At 39.8% G+C, this 23836-nt stretch overlaps 1 protein-coding gene across 2 annotated transcripts; it reads left to right on the top strand.

Moving 5' to 3' along the window:
• The first annotated feature begins 699 nt into the window (after positions 1-699).
• Positions 700-5132, top strand: RECQI1 (RECQ helicase l1). 2 transcript variants are annotated; one of them, XM_087664241.1, is made up of 11 exons: positions 700-997; positions 1093-1209; positions 1296-1738; positions 2009-2269; positions 2950-3113; positions 3194-3290; positions 3400-3443; positions 3583-3676; positions 3744-4097; positions 4309-4533; positions 4722-5132. In XM_087664241.1, the coding sequence occupies exons 1-11, from the start codon at positions 985-987 to the stop codon at positions 4836-4838; spliced, it is 1929 nt and encodes a 642-aa protein (XP_087520367.1). In that variant the 5' UTR covers positions 700-984; the 3' UTR covers positions 4839-5132. The 2 variants fall into 2 exon arrangements, with proteins under 2 accessions (XP_087520367.1, XP_087520366.1); XM_087664240.1 differs by having other exon boundaries at positions 701-997; positions 3562-3676.
• The last annotated feature ends 18704 nt before the right edge of the window (positions 5133-23836 follow it).

Raw genomic sequence — 23836 nt, 5'->3', positions numbered from 1 at the left:
TCTAATGTTAAGTAATCTTTGTTGATTGTTAGATGTGTTCACGTTTACGTTGTGGGATTTTAAAATTTTAGTTGCAAGAAAGAGAAGAAAGACTATCATGTCCCCTGTACCATCACCTGGACGAAGAGTGGCAATGGGACTTGCTTCACCTGGGCATGCTGTGTTGGAGAATGAAAATTTTCCCAGTGATTCCTCAAAGAAAAGAAAGCTTCATTTTGGTTAGGCCCCATGGGAAGTTTCAACATTTTTGTAGCGTTTGGATGTAGATGCATAGGCATAATCAAGAAGTGACACTTTGTGGTTTGTTGATACTTGGATTTATGGTACAAAGTTATCGGCTTTGGAGCAAGCTTTTGTATTGGTCAAGACCTTTGTGGATTGTTAATACTGCTGAGAGTGTATTTGATGCTTGGATATGCTTAAACTTTGTGGTTCATTTCAACGTAGCAATGATATTTCTGATTGTAACATCCAAGGATCATGTGGAGCTACTTCTAACTGTTGTGTAGAGCAAGCATGGATACAACTACAATATTGGTACATGGTCATTGCATGTACATACGAGTCTATGTACTCCTAGATGCATGTTTGGCCTTTTGTATATGCATGTAAGAGAGAGAGAGAGAGAGAGAGAGTGTGTGTGTGTGTGTGTGTGTGGATACAAAGGGGGGAGGTGTAAAAGGGGTGAGAGATAGAGAGGTTGTGGAGTAGAGGAAAGTAAAGCATGTGATGTTTTTGTGATAGCATTATCCAATGTGCGATAGGGAACAGCTTCACTTCCCTTGCAAGTTGCACCCCGCTTCGCGGCAAGCGTTCCTTGTCTTCGTGCGCAAGGAACGCTAGCCTGCTGTGATGTGGACGTTCGAGTCCCTGCTGCCACCGTGCTCTGTGAACGTCTTCTACCACGTGGATATCTGTGGTTGGGGGCGGTAAGGCTGCACGGTGCGCACTGTGTTGCGCCCCGTCTGAACCCGGCCTAAGCATATGCTCCACCAAGGTAATGCTAACATTCATTGGCCACTTTGATTCTGATTTACAAAAGTGGCGGGAAATCCTTATTGTCAGTTTTGCACGCTATCGGGAGAGCGACAGGAAACATGGCGTTTGATCAGGAACTTGAGAAAGCTAGGCTTCTCAGCCTTGCATCAGAATTAGGGTTCGACGCAGATGTTGCCCGCACATGCCTGGAGCAGCTCGAGGATCTATATGGTGAGCCCCCAGCCAAGCTTACATGCGGGAAGGAATCTATGGGCAGGAACATGCCATTTTTTTATAAGCATTTGTTCTCATTGCAGGGAATGACGGGAAGGATTTCCTCACAGTAAAGCACTGCGGGGATGATTACTTAGCCAGGCTTGCAGATGCCACTCAAGCTGGAGAAGACTGGGACACTGCTTGTTGGGAGGTCCCTGTGTCAGAAAAGGATGTTGTGGTTAACGATTGTGCAGACGGCATTGTCAGCAGCGAGAATGAAGAAGAAGAGGAAAGGGCGGGGACGGAGGAGGAGGAGGATAAAGAGGACGACACTGACGATGAGGAAACCACAGAAGGAGAAGGCGTGCATGAAGATTACGAATCCAACTATCAAGCAGCCCCTTCAGATTGCTCTGCAGGCATTCCATCAGCTTGGGCAGTGGAGTTGAGCGACAGTGATGATGTCCGCATTATTGAGAGGCCAGTACGGCAAAGAAGCTCAGCGGCTGTGTCCACACAAGGACAACAGAAGAATGAGGCTGAGGTGAACATTAAATATAGACTGCATCAATGAGTTTTGGCACAAATATTGTTTGTAGGTGATTGCTTACAAACTGATACGGTAATCAATCCTCTGAGGTTGCATGATCCACATAAAAATGTGAAGAAATGTTAATCATTAAGTTCTATCTAATTCACATCTAAACCTGAAAAGCTACCAAATCTTGTCTAGACTAGGGGTGGATCCCTTAGCTCATTACCAACTCCCTCATTGTGGGCCCAAGAAACTAAATATTGCTGTATGATGATTCAGGCTCATAGCTCAAGGAAAGATGGTTCTGTTTCCTCCTTTTTTGCAAATGTGGCTGCGGCTCAGCGACAGAATCCCATTGCAGATGGAGTACTCACGTTTGATCAGTTGGAAGGCTTAGATGACTATGATTTGGCAAACTATGCTATCTTTGGACATAAAAAGTTCCGGTCTCTGCAACGCAAAGCATGTGAAGCAACTATAGCTGGGAGGGATTGCTTTGTCTTGATGCCAACAGGAGGAGGCAAGAGCCTATGCTATCAGGTAATTTGTGATACTTGACTAGTGGATGAGGTTTAAAATGAAAGCCACCTCATTTTTCTCTCTTGTGGATGCTCTGGAAAACCTTGTGTCTAAATGGTATACCAGTCTCTTTAAGGACTATTAAGGTCTGATGTGCAAGGAATGTTCGGTATGCTAAGACTCTACAGCTGAATAAAAATATATCCAATGTATGGCTGATAAATTTGTATGAATGTTTGGTATGCGAAGCCTCTACGGTGTAGCGGTCATATTCTACATCCAATGATAAATTTGTATGAATGTTTGGTATGCTAAGTCTCTACAGTGTAGCGGTCATATTCTACATCCAATGTATGCCTTATATATTTGATTCTGTCAAACTTTGGCAAATTGTCACTGTTAAGTTACATCTGCTGAACATCGTAGTGCAAAAGTTTGCACCCAGTCAAGTATTGGTCTTTTTTCTGATTCCTGAACAGGAGTTTTTCTTCTCAAGAATTAGACACTGCTATTTCTACACCACAGTTTAGCTTTGGGTCTTGCACATGAGATGTGCAAAAATAGTTTTCGGATACTAAAAAGTGGAGTTTTTGTGCAAGGTTGAGGGGTGTAAATTCACATTTTGGGGGACTCTGGGTGGTACTTTACTCTTATTTCGCATCTGAGTTTGGCTAATGCCACAAACTTTTCTTGGTGGAAAGCTTCCTGCAGTTTTGTCTCCAGGAGTTACATTAGTGGTATCTCCTTTGCTTTCTTTGATACAAGATCAAGTTTTGGCTCTCATAGGTAGATATGGCATTCCAGCAACATATTTTAGTTCTCAGCAAAGCTCCTCTCAGTCTCGTGCAGTGCTACAAGAGCTCAAGTAAGGTGAGCACCTACTTCTTCTGGTGTAATCACCATTACAAATTTGTGTTTCTGAAATTTGGTTGTTGCTTCATTCAGGAAGGCTAAGCCATCATGCAAACTCCTATATGTAACACCCGAGAAAGTTGCAGGAAGTTCATCTTTTCAGGCATTGCTAAAGGGTCTGCAGCAAAGGGTAAGGATTTTCCTTTTCCCTAGTGGCGTGCGTGAGGAGTACTTTTGGCTGCTTTATCCAACTCATTGAAGTTCATACTTTCATTTCAGGATATGTTTTACTTGTGCAGGGACAGCTGGCTCGGTTTGTCATAGATGAAGCACACTGTGTGAGGTAAAAAATCTTGCAGTGTTTGTTCTGCTGCATGGCCCACTTGTGTGCTTGCTAGGTTATGTAAAGCTCTATAACCCGATAGATGAGCTGATAGAAGCATTGTTTTTCTACTTGCAAGTCAATGGGGGCATGATTTCAGGCCTGATTATGCAGCCTTGGGAGCCCTGAAGCAGCATTTTCCAGGCATACCTCTCATGGCACTTACAGCTACAGCAACTCAACTAGTGCGGCAGGTACAGTTCCTTGACTACAACTCAAGTTAGACCGCTTAGGACTATATCTGACACTGAAAACTTGCAGGAAATCATGAAGATACTACGGATACCTGGAGCTCTTGTATTGGAAGCTAGTTTTGATCGTCCCAACCTCACATATGAGGTGGTCAACAAAGAGCAAGATCCATTCAAGCAATTGGGTGAATTCATTCGAAGTCAGTTCAATGGTCAATGTGGAATTGTATATTGTCTATCAAAGAATGAGTGCATGGATGTCTGCAGTTATTTGAATGAAAAGTTCCACATTAGAACTGTGTATTATCATGCTGGTCTCTCTGGTAAAGACAGGATGATTGTGCAAAGAAAATGGCAAAATGGGGAAGTGCAGGTGGTGTGTGCCACTATTGCATTCGGGATGGGAATCGACAAAGCTGATGTTGTAAGTGACCAGTTTTCCTAAAAGCTTGTTTTTAGCACAAGCACAATATATCTTGCTAACATTAATTTGTGGCTTTTCCCCAAGTGTAATTTATAGTCTTTAATCACAGCATTGCATGCACTATTTTGCATACTCTGAAATGTAGTGCAGCAAGTCTTCACATATTTAAATTGGAACTATCCTCTCAGTTAAAATATAATTGGTAATGCAGCGCTTTGTAGCGCATAACTCTATGTCAAAGGCAATGGAAAGCTATTACCAGGAATCAGGTAGAGCAGGAAGAGATGGCCTTCCATCCACTTGCATAATTCTCTATACAAAGAAAGATTTCAGTCGCATTGTGTGTATGCTTCGCACTGGTCATGGAGGTAGTCGAAATCGTTTTAAGTGGGGCATGGAGCAGGCAAGAAAAATGCAGGCCTACTGTGCAGAAAAGGTCAGTTGGATCTCTTTCCTTACATATGATTGCAGATGCACTGAGTCCATGATTGTGCACAAAAATTGGGCCAGTGACATTGCATGGAAAAATTGAGTTAATGGCATTGTTACCATAATTCATTGAGTTGATGGCATTATTATCATTGCTAGACTGATTCTCATAGTTGGCTTTGTTTGCATGCACAGGAACGGTGCAGAAGGGAAATGCTGCTGGACTACTTTGGTGAGAGATTTAATAGAACTAATTGCCAACTTGGAAGGAGTCCTTGTGACAATTGTAAAGCACAAACAAGTAAACAGTAGCTGGCGGCTGACATTTCTCTCTCTCTCTCTCTCTCTCTCTCTCTCTCAGTGCCTTAAATATCTGGTAATTTATGGTAACAACTTTGTTGTAGATAGAGGATTGCTATAGCTCTGTTCTTCATTCGTAGCTTTACTTCAAAAGCCTGGGATGTTGTCGGTGAAGCTACAGAGACCTATAGATGCTTAAGCCCGTGGGCACTCTTAAGGCGTCTTTACAATGATTGCAATGATATATGCTGTAACCGGTTTGATGGTTAGTTTGATTGGGAGGTGGATAAAGTGCCTTATGTTCTTCATCTCTTCCATTTGGATTCTTGTAATTACTAGTAATTAGACTTGGATGCTTTATTGAGCTACCAAACTGTTGGAGGTGTCTGATCACCCGATGCACTACATGGAAGAGATAGGGGCCAACGTGGATGACTGCAAGGCCAAAGTGGAAGGAGAATTCAGAAAGATCCCATAGTCTTGGCCATGCATTAGGATGATCTTGAAATTAATAATCGTGATGTTCTTGGATAGCATAGGTATGTGCCAAATAAATATGCGCATGTCTAGCTCAGTAGGTCAAGCCCCATCTACAGATGCATTCCATTTCCTTTAGTGAGTGGTATCGGTTAAAGGTACTCTTTCCTCATGCAGCCTCAATTGCTTCTCCTTTCTGTTGCCCAAATGGCTCTCTCACATGCATTCCTTTCTTTTGAGCTCTCACTGCTTCAGCACACAGTTCATATTGTGCCAATGGTTGTGAATGAGCCTGGAAAGGGTGGGTCTCGCAAGCCCTCATCCCGAAGCTCTGCTAGGTAGGTACCCTATGCTTCTGCGCACAGCACACGGGTAAACAATCTGGATGATGGTGGCTACCAGAGGTATTGTGCAACTGGCCAAAACACGCTTTGAGAAATTCACGTAGAAGAGTTATGCCTCGCGGAAATGGATAATGCAAATGGTCTTGGAAGCGAAGGGTCTGTAGTAGATTGAGGTAGGTGGTGGCCGGTGGGGGAGCAGAACAAGAGATCGTTTCCTATCAGAGGAGGGAAACCCTTGCAGATGACCTCAGTGAGCTGGTTTGAAGGGAGCGAGGGGGACGAGGGCCATTTGCACGCATGAAACATGAGTTTTGTTTTTGTAGGCTGGTTACACACCAAAAAAGGGACGCCTATTTTGTTAGCTTTAACCAATCAAAACAGTTATTTAAGGGTTGGCGTCCGGAGTCTTTTACACGCTGGAAAGGACATGACCTATTGTTTACCTGCTAAACAGGTGAACTCCCCGCTCACTTTTGGACGGGGAGTCCCCCCTGTCCACTTGGTAAAGTGGCGGACATGGGTGCACTTTTTACATTTGCAACCAATCAAAAGATTTATAAGTTTTTTATTTTTTTATTTTTTTACAAATTGTATCCGTTTGGTGTGTAAAGATATGATGCCCATGTTTGTGGCCAGTTTCAAAAAGTGCATGTTCACACTTTGGGCGGGGGTTGGCCCTCCATTACTTGGTGAGCTACCTTGCCCGCCTTTCGGAACATCTATCAGAATCAGTCCGGAGAAATGAGACACGGAAATGACCAATCTTTATTTGAAGTGAAAGTAGGGAGAAAAAAGTGGGTCTTTGGTGGGTTGTGCAGCATTTTAAAATCGTTTTGTCGTTTAAAGTTTATTAATACCTGTTTTACGTTTTTAAGAAATTTTTTTAAACATTGCATTTACATGTGAACATTGTCAATGTTTTTACTTGTATTTAGAAAACGTGAAGCTTCATGTTTTTTACATTCTCTAAAAAACGTTTTTCCATTATGTCGTTTTTTTTTTGGATGTTAACGTTTTTTAAAATTTTTCTTTTAAAGTATGAAGTTAACGTTTTCAACTATTTAAGTTTTTTGAAAAGCGGCTTTAATATTTTTGTGTTTTTAAATAATGCTTTTAGTTTCTATTTAAACGTTTTTAATGATTTTATATTTTAACATTGACTTATTAATGATGTGTTCCTTTTAGTTGTGTTTTTAAAAACGTTTTTAGTATTCACATTGATGCTTTTAATGATAATTGTGATGTTTGATGTTTAAACCACAAAAACACACCACCAAATTGAGTATTGTTTTGTTGATCCAAAACATCTCATGTATCTCTAACAACAAATCTAGTAGAAGTAACAAAAGTTGAAAGTTTTTTGTGAGAAATGTAGTAGCTAATTCAAAAGCGACTTAGTGTCCTTTTGGCAAGTACCTTAGTTCATGGAGATCATGGAGTGTTGTCCTTGCTAATTTGTGGAGATCATGGAGTGCTATCCTTATTAATTGGTCCATGCATACAATTGGTGGTACGCATCAAAGGGCATCAGGTCAGGGCAAATGGTGAAAAACTAAATGACCAAGGAGAGAAGTAATTGGATGACAAGCAAGAAATGCTATAAATGTGCTTGATCTATGCAAAATGTTGTTGGCCTGTGTAGTACTCCACCACCATTGAGGAAAGAGACATAGTAGGTGGCTTCTTGTTGGATAAAGTAGAACTTACAGTGGAATATCAAATATTAACATATTTAGTTAGTAGCTTGATTAGAGTCACTCCAACTTGCAAGAGTGGCTCCTCCATATGTAATCCTTTATCAATATCACAAAACCATCTCTCTTGTGAGCATGAAGCGAAGTCTTCATGAAAGAAGATACCAAAGCCACCACATGAGAAATGTCCAACCTTGTATGAACGAGTCATCATGGAATTGCCGAGGCATTGATAATGGGAGAGGGGATGACATAAGAAAGTAAGTTTGGACTCATGGGCCATGGGGCATGACATAGGGTTGCTAGAAGCCATGCCAAACTCTAAAAGAAGCTCATTAAAAAAATGCATGGTGAAAGGTGACAATTTCCCAAATGAAGACTCATGGGCCATGGGGCATGACATAGGGTTGCTAGAAGCCATGCCAAACTCTAAAAGAAGCTAATTAAAAAAATGCATGGTGAAAGGTGACAACTCTCCAAATAAAGAAAGTAGAGTATGCTCAAATTTGTTATATCGAGCCTATGACAAAGGATCTAAAGCCTATGTTCCACCTCTTATGTGCAACTATACATTAGAATGAGTTCATCTACATGGAGGATGACAAGCTCTCCAAAGTATGTTCTTCTAGAGGTTGGAGTCATGGTCAAAATTGATAAAGGCCACTCTAATGCATATGTTCCACCTCTTATGTGTAGCTATACATTAGAATGAGGTCATCCACATGGAGGATGACAATAACATACTTTGAAGAGCAACCTAAGTATGTTCTTGTAGAGGTTGGGGGTCATTGTCAAAATTGATAAAAGCCACTCTAAAGAAAGAAGTCATGCATATGTTGGCACCAAGCCTTAGGAGCTTGCTTGGTCATAGAGAGTCTACCATGGCAAAGGATCTAATGCATATGTTCCACCTCTTATGTGTAGCTATACATTAGAATGAGGCCATCTACATGGAGGATGACAAGAACATACTTTGGAGAGCAACCTAAGTGTGTTCTTGTAGAGGTTGGGGGTCATGGTCAAAATTGATAAAAGCCACTCTAAAGAAAGAAGTCATGCATATGTTGGCAAGAGGGCTGTCTGCATGACTAAAAGATCTGGAAGTCGTCATAGCATACTACAAAGGGGACTCATCCAAACCAGAAGGGGAGAACACAAAGGCATCAACCACGAATGCAAAAGCTCCCACACGGACAAGCCTAGCAGACAAAAGCTTGACATAGGGAGTCTACCATGGCAAAGGATCTAATGCATATGTTCCACCTCTTATGTGTAGCTATATGTAGCTATACATTAGAAAGGGGCCATCCACATGGAGGATGACAAGAACATACTTTGGAGAGCAACCAAAGTATGTTCTTGTAGAGGTTGGGGTCATGGTCAAAATTGATAAAAGCCACTTTGATGCATATGTTCTACCTCTTCTGTGTAGCTATACATTAGAAAGAGGTCATGGTCAAAATTGATAAAAGCCACTTTGATGCATATGTTCCACCTCTTCTGTGTAGCTATACATTAGAAAGAGGTCATCCACATGGAGGATGACAATAACATACTTTGGAGAGCAACCTAAGTGTGTTCTTGTAGAGGTTGGGGGTCATGGTCAAAATTGATAAAAGCCACTCTAAAGAAAGAAGTCGTGCATATGTTGGCACCAAGCCTTACGAGCTTGCTTGGCCATAGAGAGTCTACCATGGCAAAGGATCTAATGCATATGTTCCACCTCTTATGTGTAGCTATATGTAGCTATACATTAGAAAGAGGCCATCCACATGGAGGATGACAAGAACATACTTTGGAGAGCAACCAAAGTATGTTCTTGTAGAGGTTGGGGTCATGGTCAAAATTGATAAAAGCCACTTTGATGCATATGTTTCACCTCTTCTGTGTAGCTATACATTAGAAAGAGGTCATCCACATGGAGGATGACAATAACATACTTTGGAGAGCAACCAAAGTATGTTCTTGTAGAGGTTAGGGTCATGGTCAAAATTGATAAAAGCCACTCTAATGCATATGTTCCACCTCTTCTGTGTAGCTATACATTAGAATGAGGTCATCCACATGGAGGATGACAAGAATATACTTTAGAGAGCAATCAAAGTATGTTCTTGCAAGGGTTAGGGTCATGGTCAAAATTGATAAAAGCCACTCTAAAGAAAGAAGCAATGCATATGTTGGTACTCTGATGAGAGTTCCTTGGATTCTTTGAGCTCCTTGGATGTATTGGACAGTCCTACTCATGCTATTACAGAGCCGTTGTCCTCTTCTACAAGTTTTATAGGTTGTGTTTGCTTTCATTGTGGAAAGATAGGGCATGTGAAGCGTAAATGCTTCAAGTGGATTAGATAGCAAAAAAGATTGCGCCGCACTAGACATGAGAGCAGAGTCAGTGATACAATAGGTGAGACCATTGTTGATAGTGTTATGGTGAGAGTCAGTGATACAATAGGTGAGACCATTGTTGATAGTGGTATGGTGCATGTAGTTACCCATTGTCCTCTTCTACAAGTTTTGCAGGTAGTGTTTGCTTTCATTGTGGAAAGATAGGGCATGTGAAGCGTAAATGCTTCAAGTGGATTAGATAGCAAAAAAGATTGCGCCGCACTAGACATGAGAGCAGAGTCAGTGATACAATAGGTGAGACCATTGTTGATAGTGTTATGGTGAGAGTCAGTGATACAATAGGTGAGACCATTGTTGATAGTGGTATGGTGCATGTAGTTACCCATGATGATGCAACTGAGCCTAGATTCCTGGCATCGTGTGACCTTGTAGATTACTTGCTCAGTGATATGGCCTATATCTTTGATTGGCTTTTAGACAATATGGTATCTTGTCATGTTACTCTACATAGAGCTTGGTTCTCTTCTTACAGGGAGGTTGACAAATGTATTTCTTTGGGCCTTGAGTAGGATTGTCATGTTATTGTTACATGGGATATACACTTGGCTTTGCCAAATGGATATTCTCTTATGCTTCGTGATGTCTTGCATATACCTATGCTCAGTAAGAGCTTGATCTCTGTTAGTTAGTTGCATGGTGCACGATATTATGTCTCTCTTGGGGATACTTCATTGAAAATCCATCGTGGTTGCTTGGTATTGGCCAAAGGTACTAGATATGGCAGTGATTATGTAGTGCATGTCTCTCATGTGGGAGATTCTATGGTTGCAGTTACGCAGATACCACATGCATTGTTATGGCATTGTCGCCTAGGCCATGTACAACACACTAAGATGGATGCTTTATGTGATATGGGCTTATTGCCTACTCTTCCCCATGCTACTTGCCCTCATTGTACTCATGGTCCGTGCAGAGCCTCTTTGGCTTATGGCAATCGTGTGAGGGATGCTCCTCTAGATCTAGTCCATGTTGTAGTATATGGATCTATGCCTTCCCAGTCCCTTGGTGGAGCGTTGTATTTTGTGACCTTCATGGATCATGCTACCCATCGTGTTTGGGCTTACCGTTTGGTATGGATTGAGGATGCTATTACTATGCTTGACAAGTTTATGGATTCTGCTGGTAGCAGGCCTAGATGCTTGTAGATGGATTATGAGAGTCATGCTAACTCTACAGCCGTGCTCTGATGAGTTGTGTTGCTTGCCTCATGGGAAGTAGTCATGGATTGCTCTATTGTCTAGAGCTATGGGATCGCTTATCTCCTAGATGTCATGGACTCAAGGATGCTTGACTCTTCTTGTGAGGAGGTTCCCGCCACTTATTGCATAGCTCGCTTTCCGATTGGGCGTTGGGTGAGATGTCATGATTCCTCACCCTGTCTCTTTTCTTTTGTTTTGTTTTTTCACTCCCTGGCCCATTGGCCTTTTAATGGGAGGTTGTTGGGGTAAAAGGCCCTTGGGCCTGCCCATGTATAGTGACTGCCCATATTCTTTATTCATATGTATATGAAAGTGCAATAAGGCTGTCATAACATTGTTGACAGCACCTACATTGTGTGTGCTCTTCTCTCCCGCGTCTTCTTCATCCCTTTTAGCCATTATATATCTTTGTGGACCTTTATGATGAGGAAGCTTAAAAATCATCATTAACATTCATATGCAAATCGGAGAAATGCATGTACTTCCTAGAAGTATATGAGATTACATCCAAACTGCAATGGAAATCAATCATCTCTAAATATATGATTGCATCACAATATTTTATTTTGACTTCCTATTACACAAGTTGGCATTACATTAATGGAAAGATTGTGGCAATTTATCAAGTCTTATAGAATGATATTGATAATCTGATGATGATGTTAGAGGTTTGATTATAGGATGAGTTCTTAATCATGCTTAGTGTAAGGGAAAATTCCTATTTATGTTAATGCAAATGGAGTAAATGAGGATCTAAATATCCCTACTATATATCTGTTCAAGTGTAATGGTTGCAAGGTAAACAAAATATGTAATCTGAAACTATGTTAAATTAACTAAGATACATGTGTTTTTTTGAATTAAGAATGTTAATGATGGTGAAGGTTATGTGTAGGTGCCTCCTCAAAGAGAAGAGAGAAATATTTCATGTAGAGGCATTCTAACGAAACAAATTTTCCTCCTGCCACAACCTATCAGGAAGAAATACATATTTCTTAATTGTAAAAACGATGAAAAGTAGTACAAATACAATTTGAATTCAATTACAAATATGCTTTTGTAGTTTGATTACAAGACTATATTCTATATATAAGATGGAAATTTGCGATTTAAATACAAATTTTTGGCTACCATGCATGTGGTTTTCTCCTTGTATCCAAACTTGGTTCATGTGAACTTAAAAGTCATGTATGGTATCCTCTTCTATGTCATTCTAATCTAGTCTAGCTAAAACTATAATATTAGAACGAGCAACTATGGGTGCAAAACCTTTGATATCTCTACGTGGTGGGAGTGGTGGTGGAGGCATGTAAGTAGTATTAGAGTGTTTTTTGGTGATATGCAATTGATGACATTTTCTACCATCTTAGCTCTAAACATAAGAAAGTCATCATTTGTACAAATTTTCTAAGTGATTACTTTGCATAAAAGCATATAAAGTGAGGCTTAGTATATTAAGTCTTTAATGCTTACATTAGGTTAATTAAAAAAAAAAACTTATATTGCTTATTTGTAGCCCAAGTCGATGCTCTAGGAGATTTTTTCTACTATAGAAAACTTTGCAATTGTAGCTATGGTTGCCACCTTGCTTTTGCACTTCGCAACTAATAATCCATGTCCACTAGCATGAGGTGTGTTTCATGCTACTTTAATTGTAAAGCCTCATCTTCATTTGCAACCATGGCTTCATTGTGGGTTAAGGGAAATAAAGAATGATTCATGGCATGTCTATGGTTTGCATATTTAGCACTTCCTTGTGGGGGGTTAAGAAATCCATTGTAAGAAGGGTAGGTTCCAATGTTGTGAGTCATAGCTTGCCTACTATGATAACCCCTTCTCTCTATCCATTTAACCTCTCCAATCTATTCCTATTGCATCTCATGAAAGGTTGAAATTCTATTTCCAATCAGTGCATGTCATTCATGATTGCATAGTTAGTATTGAGTTGGCATGTTGATTTTCGAATGAGGAAAAAGTTGGATGCCAGATGAGGTAGTAGGACAATAGTGAGGTGACCCTCCTATTATTAAAGACTTCGAAGGGGTGCACAACTAGGCCTAGGGTGGAACTTTTGATAACCCTTCGTGGTCCTAAGCCCATTTAGGGAGCCTTGATTGTCGATATATCCCTTACAATAGGTACTTGAGTGGAGAATGACATCCTTTTAAAGATCTACAGTAGTTGAGGGCATTTTTAAAGCAACCATACGTTGATTATAGTTTCAAATAGTAAAGTTATAGGGTGCTAAAAAGAGTACTTTGGACCTACAAGTGTTTATGTACTATAGGGATTATTGTAGGGCGTTTTCAATATTATTTTGGTCCCCCCAAGTTTCTATTGGTTCAACTAGGTGCCCATATAGTCCCTCTAGGTAGGTATACTATTTCTTAGGTATTTGCAAGTGTAAAATAGGGATTACAAGTATCAAACATGTTGCTATCCTATTCTAGAACGATCTAGAAAAGTGGTTATAAAAATTTGCAAGTTGATTCTAACAAAAAAGTAAATTAATCACCTTGAAGGGGACATTGTACCCTCTAGTTAGAATAAAAAAGCTTGTCATTTGGATATCTCGATCAAAAGTTTCGTCTTTTGGATAGCCACCAACCCATGGAAATGGTCATACTTATATTGAGTAGCAAATGCGTACACAAAGTTCATGGAATCAAGAACCACTTAGGCAATCCGCTTATGGACAACAAAATGGTAGATCTCAATGTTGCAAGCCAGACGTAGCCATATAGCATACGACAACTCCCATTGCAAATGCTATGTCAAGATGAGTGGCTATCATGGCATATATCAAACTTCTCACTACGGATGCATAAGGGATCTTAGCCATCCCGGCCCTTTGCTCATCTGATTGTGAATAACTAGCCTAAATAACCTTCACATGAGAATATAGAGGACAACCAATAGGCTTACGATCTTGCATATGAAAGAGCTCAAGGACTTTCTAGATATACTCTTGTGGTGATAGATAAAAGAGCCTCTTAGGCGATTGTGTGTGATGTGCATCCCAAGAATATGCGAGGCCTGTCCTTATGTCCTTCATCTCAAAGCTCTTCTTGACTTGAGTTTTCAAGGCATCTTGCTCATCATGAGCTCTTGTAGCAGTAAGCATATCATCCACATAGAGTACCAAAATCATAAGGTTGCCATCACGAGCCTTCTTCTGTATAAACACAGATTCATAGCACTATGACTATATCCTTTTGAATGCATAAAAGTATCAAGTTTGTGGTACTATTCCCTAGGTGCCTGCTTAAGGCCATAAAGGCTCTTTCTCAACTTATGCACTAAGTGTTCCTTGCCTTTTTTCTCAAAGTGCTTGGATTGCTACATATAAATCTCATCATGCAAGTCCCCATGTAGAAAATACGTATTTACATCTAATAAATATCTAGATCTAGCCAAGCAACCAATGTTAGTTTTAAGTGTAAGGTTGTCATCTTGACCACAAGAGAAAAAACTTCATCAAAGTCAACACCATGTTCCTACTTAAAACCCTAGTTACTCATCTAGCCTTATAAGTGGGCTTGGGGTGTGCATGGATCACAAGAGAAAAATACTTCATCAAAGTCAACACCATGTTCTTGCTTAAAACCCTTAGCTACCAATATAGCCTTATAAGCAGGCATGGGGTGTGCATGGATCCTTTTCAACTTGTATATCCACTTACATGGCAATGCCTTCTTGTGTGACTAGGCAAAGGAACCAAATTTCACCCATGGTTTTTTTTTTGCAAAGAGCCAAACTCAATTGCATAGCCCTATCCCATGAGTGAGTATCATCTCTACATAGGGCCTCATCATAAGAGAGAGTCCCACATGCATCTATTATTTACCATACTATGATTCCATGGGGGGTATAAAGAGGCTAACGTCTAACTCTAGTAGAGCATCTTAAAGTAGGCAAATCCTACACAACATGCAGATCCTAGGCCATTGGAATATCAACTACTATAGGATGTGTAGCTTGCTGTATGGGAGTAGCTCGCTTATGCATCTTTTTCTCATGGAAAACTATATCATGGATACATATAACCCTATGAGCCAGTGGATCCTGTAGGTGATAGCTCATCTCACTTGCATCCCCATAACCAAGAAAGATGCATTTCACAAACTTAGGATCTAGCTTATTGTGCTTGTCCTTGGGAGCATGATAGAATATCTTAGAGCCAAAGATGCATAAATGAGCATATGATGGAGGTTTCCTAGTCCATTTCTCCTCTATAACCTGGCAAACAAGAGTAGTGTAAGGAGATCTATCAATCGAGTGTATGACAGTACTAATTGCCTTCACCCAAAATTATTGCGGTAAGCTTGCTTAGCTAAGAATACTATAGACTCTCCTAAATCATGTTCATGTGTTCGACAATACCATTCTAGGGAGGGGTAGTCAAATGACACTTAATACCTTGCTCATTGAAGCTGCTCAAAAGCTTTTAAGGCATAATCACCCCCATTATTTGACCTTAGGTATTTCAGCCTATACCCAGATTGGTTCTCAACAAGTGCAAGACAATGCTAAAAGGTAGACAAGATATACAATTTTTGCTTAATAGGGTAAGGAAAAACCTTATGTGAGTGATCATTAATGAATATGTTAAAGTACTTCTCACCATCTATGACTAATAGGGCATGGGACCACATACATCCGAATGAACAAGAACCAAAGGCTCACCCATGCGCTTCATGCTAGACTTTTTTTGTGCACTTTGTGTTTGCATGCCATATAAATAACAATCACAAAGAAAACACTTATAGTCCAGGGGTGGAAGGTGCTACAAATTGGCAAGTATTTTCATTCCTTTCAAAGACGTGTCCAAGGCGATGATGCCGAAGAGATATATGTGGAACAATGCCACTCCCAAAACATGGTTAACTTACCTAGATACAAGCAAGGGATAGAGGGTACTAGACTTAGCACCGCATATAATAACAAGATTTCCACGGGTAATCTTTCATGAGGAATCACCAAAAGAGGAAAAATAATCTACATCATCCAAGGTGCCAATAGAGATAAGGCTCTTTGTGAGAGTTGGTACATGACATATATCATGAAGAGTGAACATATTGCTTGAACCACAAATTGCATCTGGATATCACCAATACCAACTATCTATGATGCCAAGTCATTACCCAAATGGAGAGATCCAATCATATTGTGATAGGAGTGAAACCACTCTCTATGAGGGGTCACATGAAAGGAAGCCCGTGAATCTATCAACCAATCCCAAGTATATCCTGACAAAGCGTTAGTTAGTTGTGAAGCATCCAAGGAAGAAGTTTCCAATATGAGATCATCAGATACATCATGCTGCACCAAATTAATCTCCTCAATCTTCAGGCCAAAATTTTAGCCCATCCTTTGAAGTGTTAGTGCGTAGAGCTCTAAGAAAAGTGTCCCATAACTCAGGTAGTGTACCAAGCACAAATAAAGGATGCAAAGTATCATTGAGCTCAATCTTATGTGAAGCTAGATGACTGAACGAAATGAAACTCATTCAAATTTGTAGACACACAAGTCCCTTCCTTCATGCAAAGGCCCATCAATTGTTTTAGCTAATACATTTGAGATGTGGGGCTCTGCTTGTCATAAAGATTCTTAATCTATATCCAACGCTGATAGGAAGTTTAATTTTCAGTTACAACATTGTACTAAATCTGCTTAGAGAGTGATAAAGTGATTGTGGACTTGCACAACTCATCTAGTTCAGCCCAATCCTTGGCATCGATGCTTTCACGTTTGGCACCCTCATTTTTTGGTAGTCTAACTTGCAATTTTCGCATTAAAACCTACCATATTTGTGTCTTCCAATAGTTGTAATTGGTCGCATCCAATTTTTCAATATTGAAGATAGCACTGCCATAAGAACCACTAGCCACAATGAGATCAAGCAAGTGTATAGAAGAGCAAATCAGGTTGTTGTAATTTCTTGCAAATCAACCCCAAAGCCAATGCTAAATCAAGTTCTAAACAAGAAAGATTGCCAAAGTAATGAGCTATCCACAAATTGCAATCAAGAATCTATCAAGTATAAGTGACTTCCCTCTAAAGAATGCATAGATAAAAAATGACATGCTATTGTAATAAATTGCAGTAATTGGTCAACAATCCATTGTGAGCAATCAATATGAAAAAGCTAGGAACAACCGGAACTGAAGACCGTCAAAATCGCAGTGTGTTAGTAACCATATATGCAATAGGCATAAACATCATGTATAGGGTAGGTCTCAAGGGTAAATGAAGAGAACTATTAGATGCATAACCCACTGAGAAAAGCTGAATACATAACCAAAAAGCATATAAATATCACTAACAACACATTGATAGAGACATAAGTGCTAGGTCCAAGTTAAGAGATCAAATCAGCCCATTATTATAATGAGTCCCATCATCTCACTGTAATACACTCAAGCTCAACTGCAAATATCAAGGGCTCTATGTGATATCCAGGTGTTAAATTGCAGCTCCCACTAGAACAAAGGTCAAATGCCAGACAAGCATAAGAAGCTCAAAACATCATGTGTGTGGCATCACGATATCCAAGATCCATATGATAGACATCCGTAAGTAGTCTACAAAGCTTTTATTGTGGCATTCAAGTAGCATCCATAACAATGAATGACAGCCAATGTCAATAAAACCAAGCTCCAATATTAGCTCAATAGCATGTTATGAGTAGAAACAAGCATGTATATTAATGGTATACACCAATGTAGCATCCAAAGTGCTCGAAAAGCATCCAATGGCAATAGACTTACAAAATCAGTGATAGAATAGTGTGTTACCTTGTTATTCTAGCAATGAAACAACCTTTGCAAACTGATCCAAATGAGCTCAATGTGGTCCACAAAGCATCTCCAAGAAATAATTGAACATCTACCTGTGTGAAACATCAAATGAGCATCAATAGGCATCAATACAAGCTCCAAAACACTAATAAGTGTGCTTCCCTAGATAGATTATAGTAAATGATTGTTGTATACACTAGTGAATTGAAGCTCAGAAGCTCAAAGTCTATGCATACAATGTCAGAAGCCCATAACCCAAATCCCAAGAGTACTAACCAAGTGTTAGAAGCTTTCATAAGCTGCAAATGATGAGTCGGAGTTGCAGATGGTAATCAAGGACATCAAGACAACATCAAGCGCACACAATGTAGACTTGGGTTAAGGGGGTTGCTAAACCAACTGATCCAAATGCTTACTTTGACAATGAGCAATGCCTTTTCAAGAAGGCTTGGGATAAGCTCCTTCAAGTTGAACTCTAATGGGGGGTGGTTGAAGAGGCACAAGTGCTAGAAGCTCACATGTTAGTAGTTGAAAAAACGTTTTTACTTGCTGCCCTCAATGCTGTGACAAATGAGCCATGCACTTGAAGTCTCAATAGGTCCTAAAGAGTCCTAGAGCAAAGGAAGATCAATATGAACCTCAAATGTTGCTGCCAATGGAGAAACCATGCTGTAGGTATTCAAATGGCAGATGGTTTGGGTCCAAGCTCTTAGTGAAGATGGCTCTCATACCAATTGAAGGGAGTGAGCCTTGAGTGGAAGCATGTGAGTGGGAGCAAGAGCAAGGGAGAGAGAGACACTAGATGTGGGAACTCCAACAATCAAAATGTGTGACTGGCCTTCCCTTATTCAAATGTCACTGAAAGAATAAAGAATAAAGCAATAATGTTGGGTGCTCACCATCTGTAGTGTATAAGCGTGTAGGTACTCTCAATGTGACTAATACATGGACAACTAGGCACATGTGCCTTTACCCCCATCACATGATGGAGGTATATCCACAAGATCAGAAAAATGTTTTTAACATGGGAAACATTTAAAGGAGCTATGGTTGAAGTTTTCATTTCACTGGAGGAAAATGAGAATCTAGAAAGGTGGTGGTATGGACTTCAATAAAGGGGCCTATTAGTTAAAGATTATCCAAACTTAATTTTGAATCTTTCCATGTATATTGAAGGAATTTAAGATGGAGATAAATTAAATAAATATATATTTAGCCTTGATCCCATATTATCTTTGGAGGTTGAAGCTATGTAGCCTGTAATTGTCCATGAGCTCATTCAACTAGCTAAAAGATATAGTCAAAAGTATAAGAGGGATTTGTCAGTTTTCAGTCTAAAGCAATGGGAGCTTCACAATCAAACCAATCCATAAGATTAGGGAAATATTTTAGAGCCAATCAAGGCAGGGAGTAAGGCAAGAAAAAAGGTACCCAAATATTTATAGCAATACCTATAACAAAATACCTAGATCTAATGCTAAGGTTTAAAAAAAGCTTAGAAGGGCTAAAATTGGAGCCAAAACCTTCATTTAACAATACCAATAGCAAGCTATTATCAAGTGATAAGCTTTGTGATGTGCATGCAAAATGAGTATGCTATGAATGTGGGGAAAAAAGGACTTTTGTTCATAAGAAAAAGTACAAAGCTAAAAATGCAAAAGTTACTATGATCCTCATTGATGATTTCGATGATTAAGAGATCCATGAGGGATTTTTTTTTGCAAATTGAAGCCAATCCTTCCTATTAAAAGCCACATGAAATGGATGATGATACTCATGATGAATTTTTGGTCCCGCGGATGGTTTTCCATTAACCTAAATAGGGTTCTATGTGCTATTTCTCATGATGCTTGGATGGTTTCCCATGGATGGTTTTCCATTTGACCTAAGTGGGTTTCTATGTATTATTTCTCATGATGCTTGGATAGGTGTAAAGGAGAAAACACACTTTGCCTCAAAGAGAGTTTTAATGGAAAAGTTTCCCATATCCTCTCATTGATACTATGGGCAACACACCTAGCTTTATTAGTGTCAAATCTTTGTATGGGTTGAAGTTGTTACTTAACGACATGAATGTACCATTGAGAGTACAAGTGACAAATGGAACCCATGAAACTAACAATGAAATATATCCAAAAATCCTATTGAATTAATCATCGTCTTGCACCATCAATGTTGATATTTTAACTTTGGAAATAGGGCCAATCGATGTGGTTACTGGCTATGATTAGTCAATTAGACTTGGATAGCTATCTATGGATTTGGATCACATGCAAATGGAGTCTCCTTGGAATAGGTAGCAGCAAGTAGGACTCAATGGCATAAAGCAAAAGCAAATGGACTTGGTTACCATGAAGAAGTTAAAAAGAGAAATCAATGCCAATGTATCTTCACTCTTCTACTTTCTAAAGTAGATGAATACTAGCTATCTTCTTCTTCATTGAAGCACCCATGTTTGAGCAAATTATTGGAAGAGTAAAAGGATATTTTTCAATCACCTTCGTCTTTGCCACCTAACAGAGAAGTTGAACACTCTATTGATTTGGTGACAAATACTAAACCCACAAATAAGCCACATTATTAGCTATCAAAGTATAAGTGTAAATTAAGTGGAAAGGCAAGTCAAAGAGTTGTTGCAAATGGGGTTAATTTAGCCTAGTCAATTACTATTTGCTTCTCCAATGTTGCTTGTCAAGAAGAAGGATAGGCAATTTAGAATGTGCATTGATTATCAAGTCCTCAACAAGTGTATCATCAAGAATAGATACCCAAATCCCCAAATTAATAATCTTTTAGAAGAGCTCAAGAATACTGCATATTTATTAAGATAGATCTTATATTGTTGGGTTATTATAAAAAATGTATGCGAGAGGGAGATGATTTCAAAATAGCCTTTTGATCTGAAAGGGGTCTCTATCACCTCTTAGTTGTGCCATTGCCAATATGATGAAGGAATTATAGTAAGATAAAGGAGAAGAGTATCCAAATTTGAAATGGCATAATACACTTCTTTGGTGTAGAGGAAGAGTGTATATTATACCTCAGATAACTTTCAAGTATTGGAACTTACAAGAGATGTATTAGTCACCATTGGTGGGTCATCATGGGCTACTTTAAGACATTTGATAACATTAAAATAAGTTTCAATTGAAAGAAGATTTGGGATGATGTCAAGGAGTCTTTTTTTCAATGTTTGTCTTGTCAATAAAACAAGGATTCCACTCTTTTCCAATAGCTTACTTCAACCTTTACCTATTTCTCAAGAAAAATAGATGGATATTAACATAGATTTCATTATCAGATGATGCAATAGTATCTTTTTTGTGCTAGATTGATTGATGAAATCACCTCACTTCATCCCTATTAAAGCCCCATTTTCAGCAAAGCAAGTTGTGGAGTAATTCACGGAAGGTGTCTTTAAGCTTCATGGACTTTCATCAAAGATTGTGACTGATTATGATACCAAATTCATGGGTAATTTTTGGCAGAGTTTGTTTACTTCCATGGGCATTGTCTTGACTTCAAGTACCACTTATCATCCTCAAATGGATGGTTAAACCAACCATGTCAACCAATAGTTAGAAGTCTATTTGCAACCATTGATCCCATGATTCTCAGCAAGAGCTCAGAATCAGAATCAGAACAGAGGACCTTCTGGATCAACCCAACCAATGTATGCAGTAATTACAGAAGCTTCCCAAAACCCTGCTACAAGCACTTCAGGAGGTGAAAATCTGAAGGATTACTTATCCAACTCAGTTGCAAGTATCAAGAAAGAGCTTATGGATGTGATTACAGAGCAGCTACAGATGCTGAAGGTGAATACCGCCAATATATCCACTCCTACGGGAGCTGGAAGAGATGTGATGCGCTCTAATACATGGTGCAGAAAGTGTCATCAAGCGGGACATTTAGCCATTGAATATACAATACATGGTGCAGAAAGTGTCATCAAGTGGGACATTTAGCCACTGAATATACCCGAAAACCAACCATTCCTGGAGCCTTCTATTCCTACTGTTTGCGGAAGAACCATACTGAGGATATTTGCTCTCTGAAAGAGATGCATGAACGAAGACAGAAGGATGAAAATGCAAGATTCAACTTGCTAGAATCCAAAATGACAACACAAGATATTGGACCAAAGCCTAGAGAATTTGGTCCTAATTTGGGTCCAAGGAGGTTTCCCTCTCAAAGTTATAGGGGACGACAGTCTCGCGGTGGTCAGAGATCAGAGGTGGAATGTTATAGGTGTGGAGAAAAGGGTCATATCTCCCCAAATTGTCCAAACCCTAAACGATCTGTGGATTACAAGCCCTTATGCAGCTGATGCAAAGGAGAAGGCCACACTGCAAAGGACTGTCCAAGCCTAGCCCCTGTAAAGGCCAATGGCACTAATAGCCAACAAAAGGTACAAGAGCCTGCCTCCAATCTGGTAGAGTTGGAAGTTGCCACTGTCACGTGCACCAAGAAGAAGGAACCAGTTGTTCAGAATGAAAATAACTCTCCTGCGAGGACTGTGAAGTTCAACCTACCAACAGAGGGATGGAGCAGTACAGAACAGAACATTGCAATACAGAGCATTGTAGTGCCACAGAGAGTCACAAAGACAGCTCCAGAAACAAGACTAGAGATCCAGGAGATAGATGATACAGAAGTACCTCCAGAAACAGAAGAAGTGTTGATGCTGCAATTACTAGAATAAAAATGAAAGATAAAAATGGGTGTAGCCCCATTCCCCAGCAGCCTGGAGAAGCCTTGGATCCTATCAAAGATTATGACTTGGTAAAAGACCTAGATACTTTTAAACCAAACCTAACATTTCGATAGTTACTGATGATGTCTCCGAGCTGCCGAAAGAAATTCAAAAGCATCTTGACAAGAAGACGTGGACTAAGGATAGCTACTTCAACAACGACCAAGACCAATAAGGCCTCGGAGCCTGTAAAGGAAGTAGATGTGGCTAATGCTTTTCTAGATACTAGAACCCCAGAGATTAGTGTATGGATTGAAGGATGCTTGATCTCAGATGCATTGATTGATGGAGGCTCATCAGTAAACATAATGACAGATGTGACAATGAAAGGCTTAGGGTTGCAAGGAATTTAACCTACATAGTGGCTTATCAAATTGGCAGACCAAGGCATAATTAAATTGTTGGGCATCCTCCCATATGTAAAAACAACCCTTGCAAGAAAAGATTATTGGTTGACATATTTGGTGGTTAAACCAAATTCTTATGGGACCTCATATCCTCTGCTGTTGGGAAGACCTTGGCTTTTTGAAGCAAGAGCCAGGACAGACTGGTTCAAAGGAACCCTAACCCTAGGCAGAGGACCCAACAAAGTGGTGTTAGAGTTGTATGAATCGCAAAAAGGCAATGGATCCACATCCATCGAAGTCATAACTGACTCCTCCAACGAGGTAACAGATGGTACATCAGGAGACGAAGAGGCTGTTAAGCACATCTTTCCTAAGAAAACAGAGGCACAATCCCTAACAGTGGACACTGTAAGCCAACTACCAAGGGAAGCAAAGTCCTTGTCCATGGGAGAATACCTCCTGCCTCAACTAGAATTAACTTCTGAAATCACCTCTGACAGTGAAATAGAAGCATGGATGTATTGTTTTCCTTATTACATGACAGTCGCAGAGATAGAACAGAGCCAGAACAGATACAGAGAAGTAACAGATACAGAGACAAAGCAGATGTAGAACAGAGACAGAGCGGATACAAAGATAGTCATAGAGACAATAACAAACACAGAGCCCGAAGCAGAAGTAGAAGAAGATGCAAAGGCAGAGGCAGAAGATCTGTTCTTCTCCTACAGAGCCTCTACAGAAACAGAGACAGAGCCTCCAGAGGAAGAGGATGAAAATGATGAGGAAGAAAATGAAGCAGGTTATGAAAGTGCAGATGAAGAATTTCCTCTGATAGCGGATGATCTTGTTGATGTCCGTACAGAGACCTCAGAGGTCGAACATCTCAGGGTGTTGGATGGAATGACCATGGTTCCATTTGGGTTGGCCAATGGACCACAAAGTATGCAGAATCTGCATAAGCAATGGATCAAAGGCATAAAAATTAAG

Source organism: Lygodium microphyllum, chromosome 23 (genome assembly GCF_053477565.2).
Source record: "Lygodium microphyllum isolate KBCC chromosome 23, Lygodium_microphyllum_v1.1.10, whole genome shotgun sequence".
NCBI classification, from domain to species: Eukaryota; Viridiplantae; Streptophyta; class Polypodiopsida; order Schizaeales; family Lygodiaceae; genus Lygodium; species Lygodium microphyllum.
Note: the sequence above shows the minus strand (reverse complement) of the source record. Positions and strands in the feature narration are given on the sequence as shown.